The sequence below is a fragment of the Mustela nigripes genome, chromosome 12, assembly GCF_022355385.1.
Source record: "Mustela nigripes isolate SB6536 chromosome 12, MUSNIG.SB6536, whole genome shotgun sequence".
Taxonomy (NCBI): Eukaryota; Metazoa; Chordata; class Mammalia; order Carnivora; family Mustelidae; genus Mustela; species Mustela nigripes.
The window spans coordinates 129044667-129059326 of NC_081568.1; the positions used below are offsets into that span (position 1 = coordinate 129044667).

The 14660-nt window shown below is 37.1% G+C and overlaps 1 protein-coding gene across 3 annotated transcripts in view; it reads right to left on the reverse strand.

Annotated features, from left to right (window-relative positions):
- The window catches only part of FBXL17 (F-box and leucine rich repeat protein 17), a 504101-nt gene that overhangs the window by 309997 nt on the left and 179444 nt on the right, over positions 1 to 14660 (reverse strand). For 2 of the 3 annotated variants that reach the window (XM_059418335.1, XM_059418334.1), the window contains exon 6: positions 3816 to 3946. In XM_059418335.1, coding sequence (XP_059274318.1) covers positions 3816 to 3946 — 131 coding nt within the window. Of the gene's footprint in view, positions 1 to 1312; positions 1388 to 3815; positions 3947 to 14660 lie in introns of those variants that run through there. The other variant, XM_059418336.1, reaches the window with a different exon arrangement.

Below are 14660 nucleotides of genomic sequence, written 5' to 3' on the forward strand. Positions count from 1 at the left end.
ATTCTCCAAATTATAGAATGTCCACTGATACAAAGCTCCTTTAACATATATATAATATTCACACGGCAAAATTAACTCTTTAAAGAAAGTGTCCTTAGTTACTGATGTTCAACAAGCTCAACACATTCTTTTTTTTTTTTTTAACTGCAAATTCAAAGAATAAATTGCTAGCTAGGGAAGTTCAACTACTTGGCAACATAACCTATTACAACATCCAGTCTGGTATTTGTTATGTTTTGTAATGTTAGCTGATGGATGCTAGAGAAATTTTCACTTCTCTTACATTATTATCCCGATTCATTAGCAAGCATGGTCAACAGTTAATGAATGGATGAAATATTTGATAATGAGTATATGGATCATGTGATTGAACTTTTCTAATGACTAATATTAAATACTGAAAATGGGGAGACTAATTTCCTCTTTGATAGCCAATTAAAAATTTTTAAATAGTTTCTGTAAAGATCTGTTAGATTTCATTTAATTCTTCCTAGCAAAAAAGAACAAAAGAACCATTATATGGCTATCACTATAGATGCTAAGAACCATTCAGTTTTTCACATTATCAGCTTGTTACATCCAAAGCAGGCTGCTTTTGGACTCTGTGCCAAACATATAGAAATGGTGAAGACCAAATTGGATGTGAAATAACAAAAGATTTATATCAAATACAAATAAACATTTCAATAAATTTAGAGTCAGAGACAGTAGAAGAGATATAACAACCAGATGTTTAAATTTAAGTCACTGATAGAAATAGTCAGTGTCCTCTTTTCATAAACCACTTGGATTTTATTTGTACTCAAAAGCAATGGTAAATGTCAAATGACTACTAGACCATCCTTCTGAATACAAGAAAATATCATGCTGTTTAACTCTGTAAACACAAAAAATGTTTTTAGAAAAACAAAGATAAAGAACAGCATGTCTTAGTCATACACATCAGTTGAAGAACCACAAAATGCTAAAAGATATCAAGAGCATAAGTCTAACATCCTTCAATTATTACATATTTTAAAATTTTGAACTTCAAAAGAAAGTTTACAGATAAGAACTTTTAAAGTCCAAGATATATCTTATATCTAAAGATCTATCAAAGTTTATCTTCGTGTAAGGAATCCTATTCAAACCAGCAGCATTAAACACAGATCCTTTTCATATTTGCAATGTATAAAATAACATCAAAAGTTTCAATTACATTTTTATTATGAAAGAAAATAAGTATATCACTTTTAAAATGACTAAGAATTTTACATAAATGTTAGTTCTGTGTGATTCCCAACTATGAAATTGAACATTGACACATCAACCACCATTTGCTTTTTCTTCTTTGTCATCACCTGGTTTTTAAAGCAGCAACGATGGAAAAATACATCCGTTGGCAAAGCTGAAGAAAAGTCATACAGATGGTCTACATTTAATAGGAATATTATGACCTTCCACTAAACAAAAAGATGCTGAAAGGATTAAATGATAACACATGTAAAGTGCCTATCGATTACCTGGGCAATAAAGGTTACTTTCTTCCCCTCTATCCTTACAAGGCCCACTATTATCTCACTCATTAAGTCTTATGTCACCTCAAGAGAGCACCTTTGAGAACAGGAAGGACTCACTGCCTTAGAGTTTGACACAGTACCATGTATTTAGTAGGGAGTTAATAAATGCTCCCTGATTTACTAGAGGATAAGAATAATGAACATGTAAAACATGTTAATTGATAGGCTAAATGCATTAGTGCATCCCAGTGCCCTCTATATGAAAGGTGACTAACCCATCTCAGCTAAGTGCTGAAATTATAATTAAGTCTGATGGGAAGTCCTAGATTTACACCAATATAATTACAAATATTACTTAGCTTACTGATAGAGTATGGCAAGAACAATGAGATGAGTAATTTAGATGATACTGCAAAGTGGGTTTTAATGTTTGAAACTTCTATTACAGTACACAGGATAAGTGCAAGTAGTGTAATTAAAACCTAAAAGAGTCTGATTTTTAAAACTCTACCGCTCAGCCTCATTAAAATGCATGTTTTCTCAATTAATCCAAACTTTTCCATTAAAAACATAAAAACACACTTTCACTCCTTGCAAATAAATCTCTACAGTATATATATTTAGGATCAAATATCAAATAACCATCACAGTTAAGTAGGAAAAAATTATTGGAATAGCAAGAGCTTTGAATACATAGAGCGTAACAAAAGGAAGGAAAGGCAAAGTGAGGGCTGCCCACGTTCTCATTTGTAAATACTCACTTATGACTAAGCATTTGAAGAGCTAGAAGATTAGAAATCCCTATCTCTATGTAAATGATATAAACCTAAGCAAAATGTTTATTTCTTAAAAGAAAACCCTTCTAATCATATATGGACTGCTTCTTATTTAACCTTGTATTCTTTAATTACTTATTTTTCTACAAGTTCACAGAAAACTGTTGTGTAATAAGAGGCAATCATGTTCATTATCATTTTGTTTCAGAAACAGTTTTTTCCTTTTAATTCAATATATTACTAAGCAGTTAATCTCAATATTAAACTAATGCAAAACACCACAGGATAATGTTTATTTATGTACTTTATCTTATTAGATGCTATGAAAAATATTAAAAGATTATTTCAAGTTGTCATATAATCGACGGTAGAAGAATGCTGATTATAGGGAAGAATTTTATTTTTTAAAATTTTTATCAGTTCTCTATAGATTTTGTAGATGTAGTTCATATGACTATTACTCAAAACCAATAAACACCTTTTATAAATGATGACCACGTGACTAGATTAGAAAGTTTTACTAAGAAAGAGTCAAGTCAAAGGCTATCATATAATCATAAGGGTCATGCGGAGTAAGTTAAGAAAATGTCAGTAGAACTTAACCATAATTGAAGAAAATGGAGTCCATGTAACTTTCATTTTAAGTACAAAAGGAAATTAAGAAAGGAGGGAGAAAGTATTTTAAATTTAAAGCATCATATGACACAAACTTAATAAATCATTGCTCCTATTTATGAAAAAGTTTTAAAATCTAAATGGGTTCTAATTTTAGCTAAAACAGTACTTTCTATTTCAAAAGCAAAATATTTTAGGAGCTTGAGTTCAAAAAAACACATTTTTCCCTAAAAGTCACTGGGCAAGCATCTTATCTCATGTTCAGAACCCACCTCCATTAATCAACAGTAATGGAACAGTGCTACTCTGTGCTCATTTTCATTGAAAGAAGTCTATTCTCAAGGGTTCTTTCATCTTTTTTTCTTTCGTGCAATATTTCAAAGAAAAATGGGTGTATCACTGTTTATAAGAAGAGAACTACACATTTTACACATTTTTACATTATATGTTAAACTCTCCATCACGTGACTTCCATTTTCAAAACAAACCACATTAATACAAAGAACAAAATATCATCCTTTAGAAAGGATCTTAATGCATCATGTTTGAAATAGTTTTTCAGAATCATCTCCCTGGACAAATGGATAGCAAATCAACCACAAAGTTGCAAAAATATTAAAGTCACAAATATGCAACATACCTGGATGGGTGGCAAAGAAAAATTCGACAGACTGCTATTGTTATTATTGTTCAGGCAAACATTTGAATCAAAGCACATAAAACCTTGTCAAAAAGATGAACAATGGATGGATGAAAAGTATACAGCTAGATGGTTTTCAGATCTTAAACATATCTATTTTAAAAGGCATGGCTACATTAAATTTTCCTTAAAATTGACATGCCTTATCATAATGATAATTAGTATTTGTCAATGGAACACACATTTCCCTCTAGAAAAATGTTTATAAGATGTTATAATGGTTACCTGTCATTTATGATCCAGTTCAGACAGAGATTGAGAGAGCTAAGATTTTTGCACCTCTTGACAATTTCCATCACGGTTTCATTATCCAGTTCAGTGATATGACGTAGGTCCAAGCTGGAAAGATTTCGTAGCTAATGAAATAAATAAAATGAAAGATGAGAAAGATAAATGCTACATTCATTCTCAAAAATTATATGGATTACTACAAAGTAGAGTATCACCATATAATATTCAAAATAGATGATAGTCCATGCAAACTCATTCATATAATATTTTACATACTAAATTGGAAATGAATGCAGACACCTATGGTAAATATATGAATGGCAATAAATATTAAAATCAAACAGATTTTATTTAATGGATTTTTATTTGACAGATGTTTCATGAAAGTCAGAAGTTAGCAACCTCATAGGTGGGGGAGCTGTTAAACATATTACATTAAGTACCTACATTTGATAAGATTATGCTAACATTGTTTGAGAGGGAGGAGCAAGGTGGTGGAGGAGCAGGAGACTACAATACTATCAGGGCCCAGGAATTCAACTAGATAGTAACCGAACCATCCTGAACACCTACAAACTCAACAGGAGATAGAAGAGAAGAAGAGCAGCAATTCCAGGAACAGAAAATAACTACTTTCTGAAAGGTAGGACATGTGGAGAAGTGAATCCAAAGCGATGGGAAGATAGACCGCGGGGGGAAGGGCTGGCTCCTGGCAAGTGAAAGAGCAGTGAAGCACAAAATTGGAACTTTTAGAAGTCGGCTCCACTGAGGGTCGTCACTCCAGAGACCAAGCAGGGGGTGGAGCCCTAGACAGTGTGGTCTCTGAACCCACAGGGACACAAAAGGACCAGGGATGTCTGAATGTGGCAGAGCTCCCAGGTATTGGAGCAGGGAAGCCGGCTGCAGAGACAGAGCTGAGGAGTGGGGTTTCAACTCAGGTTACTACCTTAAACCATGATCCAAGGCACAGTCGGGCCACTGCTTTATGAGCAGGGACTCCACAAGTGGCAAATCTGGAGAGACCCCATCCTTCCTCCTCTAGGAGGAACAGTGCAGGAGCATGTTGCAGGAATCTGCTGGGTTTGGAGACTCCAAACTTTGGGGAGAAGGGCCAGAAATAGAAACACTCAGTCACAAGCTGGGTTAGCATGACAGTGTGACCAGAGATAAGGGAGACAGGAGGGATCAACTGTTTTTCTCTGAGGATGCACTGAGGAGTGGGACCCTGAGCTCTCAGCTCCTCTGGGCTGGAGATTGGGAGGCTACCATTTTCATTCCTGTTGTACAAAGGTCAACAGAAAGTGTTCAGTGAATAAAAGCTCCCAAGACCAAAACCAAGCAGATTACGTAGCCTTGAACTGGAAAAGGCAGTGCAATTCTGCCTCAGATACTTGAGACATTTGAGAATCACTGCAACAGACCCTTCCCTGAGAAGATCAGCAAGAACATCCCATCAAGACATAGATCACTGATCAATGAAAACTGCAGAATTCCAGAGCTAAGACACGTAGAATTCATGGCTTTTTTCCCATGATTCTTAAGTCATTCAAAGTTAAATTTTTTAATTTTATTTTTTTCTTATTCTATTTTTTTTAATTTTTCCTCTTTCCTATTTTAACAGTTTTTAACTATTCAATTTTATCAATATCTTTTTAAAAATCGTTTTAAATTTTCCTTGTTATAGTCTATTTTATCCCTTAATTATATTTAACCTTATTTTTTGTGTACATATAGGGTTTTTTTCTTTAAAAATTTGAGATACAATTTCTTCTAATAGATCAAAATATACTCTAAATTTAGTGCATGGCTTTGTTCTAGTTTCCAGCATGATCAAATTCTTTCCTCTTTTTTTTTTTCTTTTAATTTTCTTCAACCAACTTCTTATCTTATCAATTCCTCTTTTAGAATCTTTCTTAATTTTCATCTTTACAGTCATATTCCATCCCTTCATCAGATTCACCTTTATTTTTGTATACATACAACTTTTTCTTTTTTTCAAAGTTTTGGGAGGTAGCTTCTTCTAACAGACCAAAATACACCCAAAATCAAGTGTGTGGCTCTCTTCTATTCACCAGTCTAATACACACACACACACACACACACACACACACATATTTACATAATTTTTTTTTTCTTTTCTTCACCCTTTCTTCTCCGCCCAGTTTTGGTCTCTTTTGAATTGGTTAGTGTATATTTTTCTACCTTTTTAGTATTTTGTTCTCTCATTCGTCTTTTCTTATCAGGATAAGATGACAGGCGGAAAAACTCACCACAAAAAGAACAAGAGGCAATACCGTTGCCTGGGTACCTAATCAACATGGACATTAGTAATATGACAGAACTAGAGTTCAGAATGACAATTATCAAGGTGCTAGCTAGGCTTTAAAAAATCATGGAAGATATTAGAGAATCCTTTTCTGGAGAAATAAAATCCCTTTCTGGAGGAATAAAAGAACTGAAATCTAACCAAGTTGAAATAAAAAAAGGTATTAATGAGGTGCAATCAAAAATGGAGGCTCTTACTGCTAGGATAAAGGAGGCAGAAGAGAGAATTAGTGATATAGAAGACCAAATGATGGAGAATAAAGAAGTTGAGCAAAAGAGAGACAAAAAACTACTGGACCATGAGGGGAGAATTCAAGAGATAAGTGATACTAAAGGACAAAACAATATTAGAATAATCGGGATCCCAGAAGAAGAAGAAAGAGAGATAAGGACAGAAGATATATTGGAGCAAATTATAGTAGAGAATTTCCTTCATATGGCAAAGCGAACAACCATCAAAATCCAGGAAGCACAGAGAACCACCCCCCCAAATCAATAAAAATAGGTCCATACCCTGTCATCTAATAGTAAAACTTACAAGTCTTAGTAACAAAGAGAAAATCCTGAAAGCAGCTTGGACAAGAGGTCTGTAACATACAATGGTAGAAATAGTAGGTTGGTGGCAGATCTATACAGAGACCTGGCAGGACAGAAAGGACTGGAATGATAATATTCAGAGCACTAAATGAGAAAAATATTCAGCCAAGAATACTATATCCAGTTAGGCTGTCACTGAAAATAGAAGGAGAGATAAAAAGCTTCCAGGACAAACAAAAATTAAAAGAATTTGCAACCAACAAACCAATCCTATAGGAAATATTGAAAGGGATCCCCTAAGCAAAGAGAGAGCTTAAAATTAACAGACCAAAAAGGAACAGAAACAATATACAGTAACAGTCATCTTACAGGCAATAAAATAGCATTAAATTCATATCCTTCAATAGTTATCCTGAATGTAAATGGGCTAAATGCCCCAATCAAAAGACACAGGGTATCAGAATGGATAAAAAGACAAGACCCATCCATATGCTGTCTATAAAAAACTCATTTTAGACCCAAAGACATTTCCAGATTGAGAGTGAGGAGGTAGAAAACAATTCACCATGCTAATGGACATCAAAAGAAAGCTGGGGTGGCAATCCTTATATCTGATCAATTAGGTTTTAAGCCAAAGACTACAATAAGAGATGAGGAAGGACACTATATCATACTTAAAGGGTCTGTCCAACAAGAAGAGCTAACAATTTTAAATAACTATGCCGCTAAAATGGGAGCAGCCAATTATATAAACCAATTAATAACAAAATCAAAGAAACACATCACCAATAATACGATAATAATAGGGGGCTTTAACGCCTCTCCTTACTGAAATGGACAGATCATCCAAGCAAAAGATCAACAAGGAAATATAGGCTTTAAATGACACACTGGACGCCATGGATATCACAGATATATTCAGAATATTCCATCCCAAAGCAACAGAATTCACATTCTTCTCTAATGCACAGGAAACATTAAACAAATAGATCTAAACAAATAGATCACATCCTAGGTCACATATCAGGCCTCAACTGCTACCAAAAAACTGGGATCATCCCTGCATAGTTTCAGACCGCAGTGCTCTGAAACTAGAACTTGATCACAGAGGAAAGTTGGAAAGAACTCAAATACATGGAGGTTAAAGAGCATCCTACTACAGAATGAATGGGTCAACCAGGAAATTAAAGAAGCATTGAAAAAATTGCATGGAAACAAATGAAAATGAAAACGCAACTGTTCAACTTCAGGACAAAGCAAAGGCAATCCTGAAAGGAAGGTATATAGCAATATAAGCATTTCTCAATAAATAAGAAAAGGCTCAAGTACACAACCTAACCCTACACCTAAAGGAGCTGGAGAAAGAACAGCAAAGAAAGCCTAAACCCAGCAGGAGAAGAGAAATAATAAACATCAGAGCAGAAATCAATGAAATAGAAACTAAAAGAACAGTAGAACAGATCAATGAAACTAGGAGCTGATTCTTTGAAAGAATTAATAAGACTGATAATGATAAACCCTTGGGCAGACTTACCAAAAAGAAAAGAGACAGAACCCAAATTAATAAAATCAGGAATGAAAGAGGAGAGATCACGACCAACACCAAAGAAATACAAACAATTATAAAAACATTATCAGCAAGATTATGCCAGAAAATTTGACAACCTGGAACAAATGGATGCATTCCTGGAGTCATAAACAACCAATACTAAACCATGAAGAAACAAAACCTGAACAGACCCAGAACCAGTAAGAAGATTGAGGCAGTCATCAAAAATCTCCCAAAAAACAAGAACCCAGGGCCAGATAGCTTCCCAGGGGAATTCTATCAAACATTTAAAGAATTAGCTCCTATTCTCCTGAAACTGTTTCAAAAAATAGAAATGGAAGGGAAACATCCAAACTCATTTGATGAAGCCCGCATTACCTTGATCCCCAAACCAGACAGAGAACCCATCAAAAAGGAGAATTACAGACCAATATCCTGGATGAACACAGATGCAAAAATTCTCACCAAAATACTAGCCAATAAAGTCCAACAGTACATTAAAAGGATTATTCACCACGACCAAGTGGGATTTATCCTGGGCTACAAGGCTGGTTCAACATCTGCAAGTCAATCAATGTGATACAATACATTAATAAAATAAAGAACAAGAACCATACAATACTCTCAATAGATACTGAAAAAGCATTTGACAAAGTATAGCATCCTTTCATGATCAAAACTCTTCAAAGTGTAGGGACAGAGAGTACATACCTCAATTTCATCAAAGATATCTACAAAAAACCAACAGCAAATATCATTCTCCATGGGGTAGAACTGAGCTTTTCCGCTAATATCAGGAACATGGCAGGGATGTCCACTATCACTGTTGCTATGCAACACAGTACTAGAAGTCCTACCCTCAGCAATCAGACAAAAAGAAATAAAAGACATCCGAATCGGCAAAGAAGAAGTCAAACTCTTTGCAGATGATATGATACTTCATGTGGAAAACCCAAAAGGCTTGACTCCAAAACTGCTAGAACTCATACAAGATGTAACATCAATGCACAGAAATCCGTTTCATATCTATACACCAACAGCAAGACAGAAAAGAGAAATAAAGGAGTCGATCCCATTTACAAATGCACCCAAAACCATAAGATACATAGGAATAAGCCTAACCAAAGAGGTAAAGAATCTGTATTCATAAAACTATAAAGTACTCATGAAAGAAACCGAGGAAGACACAAAGAAATGGAAAAACGTTCCATGCTCATGGATTGAAAGAACAAATATTGTGAAAATGTCTAGGCTACCTAAAGCAATCTATATATTTAATGCAATCCCTATCAAAACACCATCAATTGTTTTAAAGAAATGGAACAAATAATCCTAAAATTTATATGGAACCAGAAAAGACCCCGAATAGCCAGAGGAATATTGAAAAAGAAAACCAAAGTTGGTGGCATCACAATTCCAGACTTCAAGCTCTATTACAAAGCTGTCACCATCAAGATAGTATGGTACTGGCACAAAAACAGACACATAGATCAATGGAACAGAATAGCGAGGCCAGAAATGGACCCTCAACTCTATGGTCGACTAATCTTCAATGAAGTAGGAAAGAATGTCCAATGGAAGAAAGACAGTCTATTAAACAAATGGTGCTGGGAAAATTGGACAACCACATGCAGAAGAATGAAACTGGACCACTTCCTTACACCACACACAAAAACAGACTCAAAATGGTTAAAAGACCTCAATGTGAGACAGGAATCCATCCAAATCCTTGAGGAGAACACAGGCAGCAACCTCTTCGACCTCAGCCTAGCAACTTCCTTCCTACAAACATCACCAACGGCAAGGAAAGCAAGGGAAAACATGAACTATTGGGACTTCACCAAGATCAAAAGCTTTTGCACAGCAAAGGAAAGAGTCAACAAAACCAAAAGACTACTGACAGAATGGGAGAAGACATTTGCAAATGACACATCAGATAAAAGGCTAGAATCCAAAATCTATAAAGAACTTATCAAACTCAACACCCAAAGAATAAATAATCCAATCAAGAAATGGGCAGAAGGGGGCACCCAGGTGGCTCAGTGGATTAAGCCACTGCCTTCGGCTCAGGTCATGATCTCAGGGTCCTGGGATCGAGCCCCGCATCTGCCTCAGCTGATGAGCAGAGAGCCTGCTTCCCCCTCTCTCTCTGCCTGACTCTCTGTCTACTTGTGATCTCTCTCTCTGTCAAATAAATAAATAAAATCTTAAAAAAACAAAAAAGGAAATGGGCAGAAGACATGAACAGACATTTCTGCAAAGAAGACATACAGATGGCCAACAGACACATGAAAAAGTACTCAACATCACTCGGCATTAGGGAAATATAAATCAAAATCACAGTGAGATACCACCTCACACCAGTCAGAATGGCTAAAATCAACAAGTGGGAAACGACAGATGTTGGCAAGGATGCGGAGAAAGGTGAACACTCTTACACGGTTGTTGGGAATGCAAGCTCATCCAGCCACTGTGGAAAACAGTATGGAGGTTCCTCAAAAAGTTGAAAATAGAGCTACCCTACGACCCAGGAACCACACTACTGGGTATTTACCCTAGAAATACAAATGTAGTGATCCGAAGTGCACCCGAATGTTTATAGCAGCAATTTCCACAAAAGCCAAACTATGGAAAGTACCCAAATGTTAATCAACTTTCAAATGATAATCAACTTTCAGATTAATCATCAACAGATGAATAGATAAAGAAGATGTGGTATATATATACAATATAATATTATACAGCCATCAAAGAAATGCAATCTTGCCATTTGTAATGACGTGGATGGAACTAGAGGGTATTGTGCTGAGCGAAGTAAGTCAATCAGAGAAAGACAATTATATGATCTCTCTGATATGAGGAATTTGAGAGGCAGGGTGGGGGGCCATGAGTGTTAGGGAGGGAAAAAATGAAACAAGGTGGGATCGGGAGGGAGACAAACCATAAGAGACTCTTAATCTCACAAAACAAACTGAGGGTTGCTGGGGGATAGGGGGCATAGGGATAGTGTGGCTGGGTTATGGACATTGGGGAGGGTATGTGCTATGGTGAGTGCTGTGAAGTGTGTAAGCCTGATGATTCACAGATCTGTACCCCTGGGGCAAATAATACATTGTATGTTAATAAAAAAAATTCACTAGTAGTCTTGGGTTATACAAATCACAGAGGATCTGAATAAACAAAGACTTACAACAGAGATTTCCTGAATGCTTCACTCCAATTTTTAAACATTCAGTCAGGTATTTTAAAAGAAACCCAAGTCAGAATGTAGACTGAGCTTCATGGTGGGTATTATGGAGGGCACATATTGCATGGAGCACTGGGTATGGTGCATAAACAAAGAACTGAAAAAAAAATTTTAATTTAACTTTAAAAAAAGAATGTAGACTGTAGATAATCAACTTTCAGATTAATTCTTCTTTTATTGAGAAAAAATATTACTTACAACCAATTCAGGTTAAAGACTAAAATTAGTCAATGACTGGTACGGCCATGTATGTACTTAAGTACAAAATGAGACACTAAAATGTTACCTAGGAAACAGAGTCTTGAAGGATTATAAAAAGACCTCAAATGACTTCCAAGTTCTCTTAAGACTCTGCAAAAGTCAGGGGGCCTGGGTGGCTCGTGGGTTAAGCCTCTGCCTTCGGCTCAGGTTATGATCTCAGGGTCCTGGAATCGAGCTCTTTGCTCATCAGGGAGCCGGCTTCCCCTCTCTCTCTCTGCCCGCCTCTCTGCCTACTTGTGATCTCTTTCTGTCAAATAAATAAATAAAATCTTTTTAAAAAAAGACTCTGGAAAAGTAAAACATCAAACAAAATTCTCAGTTGTGCAGATTGACTATGGTGGATGAACCAACATAAGAGAACTCACAGGACCTTGGCAAAGGCAGCAGGGATGTTCCACCATTTCAGGCTAACAAGGGTAACTTACTTAGGTGAAGCTAGTTGGAGGTGATAAGTCTTAAGAAGAGTAAAAACTTCTGCACAGTTAAACATGTTCAAATGCCAACCAGTCCTAAAATTACTTTTTGCCAGCCCTGCAGATGCTGGTTTTATTGGGATTGGGTTTTGAAGCAATCGGTTGTAATCTGCAGGGAGTGAAGTCAAGGGTTAAAACAGGCTGCCTTGCTGATGACAGAGTTACTGGGCCTGTAGATCAGCACCACACACTTATCTGCCAAATACCTGTCAGCTGCCAAGATAGAGATCATGGGAGAGAGCAGAGACCCAGGGAGAAAGCAGGGTCCAAGAAAGGCACTCTTGGGGAGAGTCTCTTATTAAGGACAGGGAGCGAGACACAAGTAATAAAGGAAGGGAGTTGTAGTGCAGGTCTTGTACGGGAAAAACAGGAAAAAAGGGGAAAAATTAAGACTGCTGGGAACAGAAAAGAAAGGAGCAAAGAGGGAATTTCTGTCCCTGAGCACAGGACGGCTTCTCCACCTTGACAGGGTCTGATATCTACATTTAGAGAACCTGGTTTGACAAGGGAGAGAATGAAGGGCACCCCTTCAACTCGTCACCTCAGTCTGAACCTCAGCTTTATTAAAGCTTGCGTTCAAGTACAGAAATGATAATAAGAGCTAGGTAAGCCAAATTTAGGACACTGGGCAAAATTTTCTCAGCACCTCATAGAACCAAGAACTCCAGGGTAAAACTGAGAGCTTTTAAACAGCCTGAGATCACGGCACAGACAATAAAAATTTCTAATTCTAACCATGAAAAAAGGACCCTAGGGTCTTGGATGCTGTCACATCCACAGTAGCTACTATGTTAATTTTCTGACACCTTCTCTATGTATTCCTTCCAACCACTGCCTTCTTAATCACACTGGGCTGCTGTCTCTTTGCATTATTTCCAAACCCAGGGTCTGTTTCACTCTGCCATTCTCCTACTAGATCTGACATCTTTTGCCATTTTATTCACATCCTGTTTTGCTTTCTAGCACACTTTACTGCACTGCTTCTCAGAGCTGTCCCTTCTAACTCTGCCTTGGCACATTACCAGCCAGATTAATCTTCCTTAAATAACTTTGACCATGTCTCTCACCTTCTCTGAAACTTTTAGGAAACAAAAATATTTCAACTGCAAAAGAAGAATCCCAGAACTTGCCTATCAAAGCCCTTCACTGTCTACCACTGCCATTTCCTGAAATCTGTTCAGCAAGCTGAAATCTCTTTCCCCAAATTTTGAGAGGTTTTTCTCAGTGTACTCAAAGAGCTGTGCTCATTACTTTAAAAAACTAGTCTCACTTCACTCTTTACTCAGATAACTTGGAAGTGTGTTTTCTTCTCTCCCTGCCATTTATTCAACTGCCTGCTTCCTACTCCATCTTCTCCACAAAGCCTTCTCGATTACTTTGGAGAGAGGGAAAATTTAGTGAGTCTTGGAAATACAATATGCTTGCCTAACACAAATTATTAACCAGACAGTCCCCAAAGTAACCATGCCTTTTAGACAGGATTCATCAATTGGCAGCAACTGCCAAAGGACCAGAAGAACAACCTTCCCTTCTTGCTGCAAGTATGTGGATGTCCCCTCTTTGTCAACTCCTTCACCTTCCCCTTCCTCTCCCCTCCCCCTCCCCAACCAGCCCTTCCCAGGCTGTGCTATTCAGGACCAAGCTCTCATCCCAAACACTTGACATCCAACCTTAATACTGAAGCTGGTCCGAATCCTGATAGTTGTGAATTTTCATTCATTCAACCACACTTACTTATTTAAGCAAGCACCTTATTTATCTAAGCATCTGACTCTAACTTGACTATAAATTAGAAACATGTGGGAAACTTTTTTAAAAATACTGATAAACAGGGCGCCTGGGTGGCTCAGTGGGTTAAGCCGCTGCCTTCAGCTCAGGTCATGATCTCGGGGTCCTGGGATCGAGTCCCGCATCGGGCTCTCTGCTCAGCAGGGAGCCTGCTTCCCTCTCTCTCTCTCTGCCTGTCTCTCCATCTACTTGTGATTTCTCTCTGTCAAATAAATAAATAAAATCTTAAAAAAAAAAAAATACTGATAAACAGGGACGCCTGGGTGGCTCAGTGGGTTAAAGCCGCTGCCTTCAGCTCAGGTCATGATCTCAGGGTCCTGGGATCGAGTCCCATATCGGGCTGTCTGCTCAGCAGGGAGCCTGCTTCCCTCTCTCTCTCTCTGCCTGCCTCTCTGTCTACTTGTGATCTCTCTCTGTCAAATAAATAAATAAAATATTAAAAAAAAATACTGATAAACAGGCCCCACCCTTAGACATTCTGATTCACTGGCTTGGGGTAAGGCCAGTTGTTAAGTATTTCCAAAAAAGTTACCCAGCTGATCCCAGACTAAATTGGGAACCACTTCTCTAATGGACAGCTACTCGTATTTAAACCCTGAAAGTGTAAAAATAATTTGTAAAGCTCAGCCTTTTTCATCACTCAAAAAAGAATGCAGAAG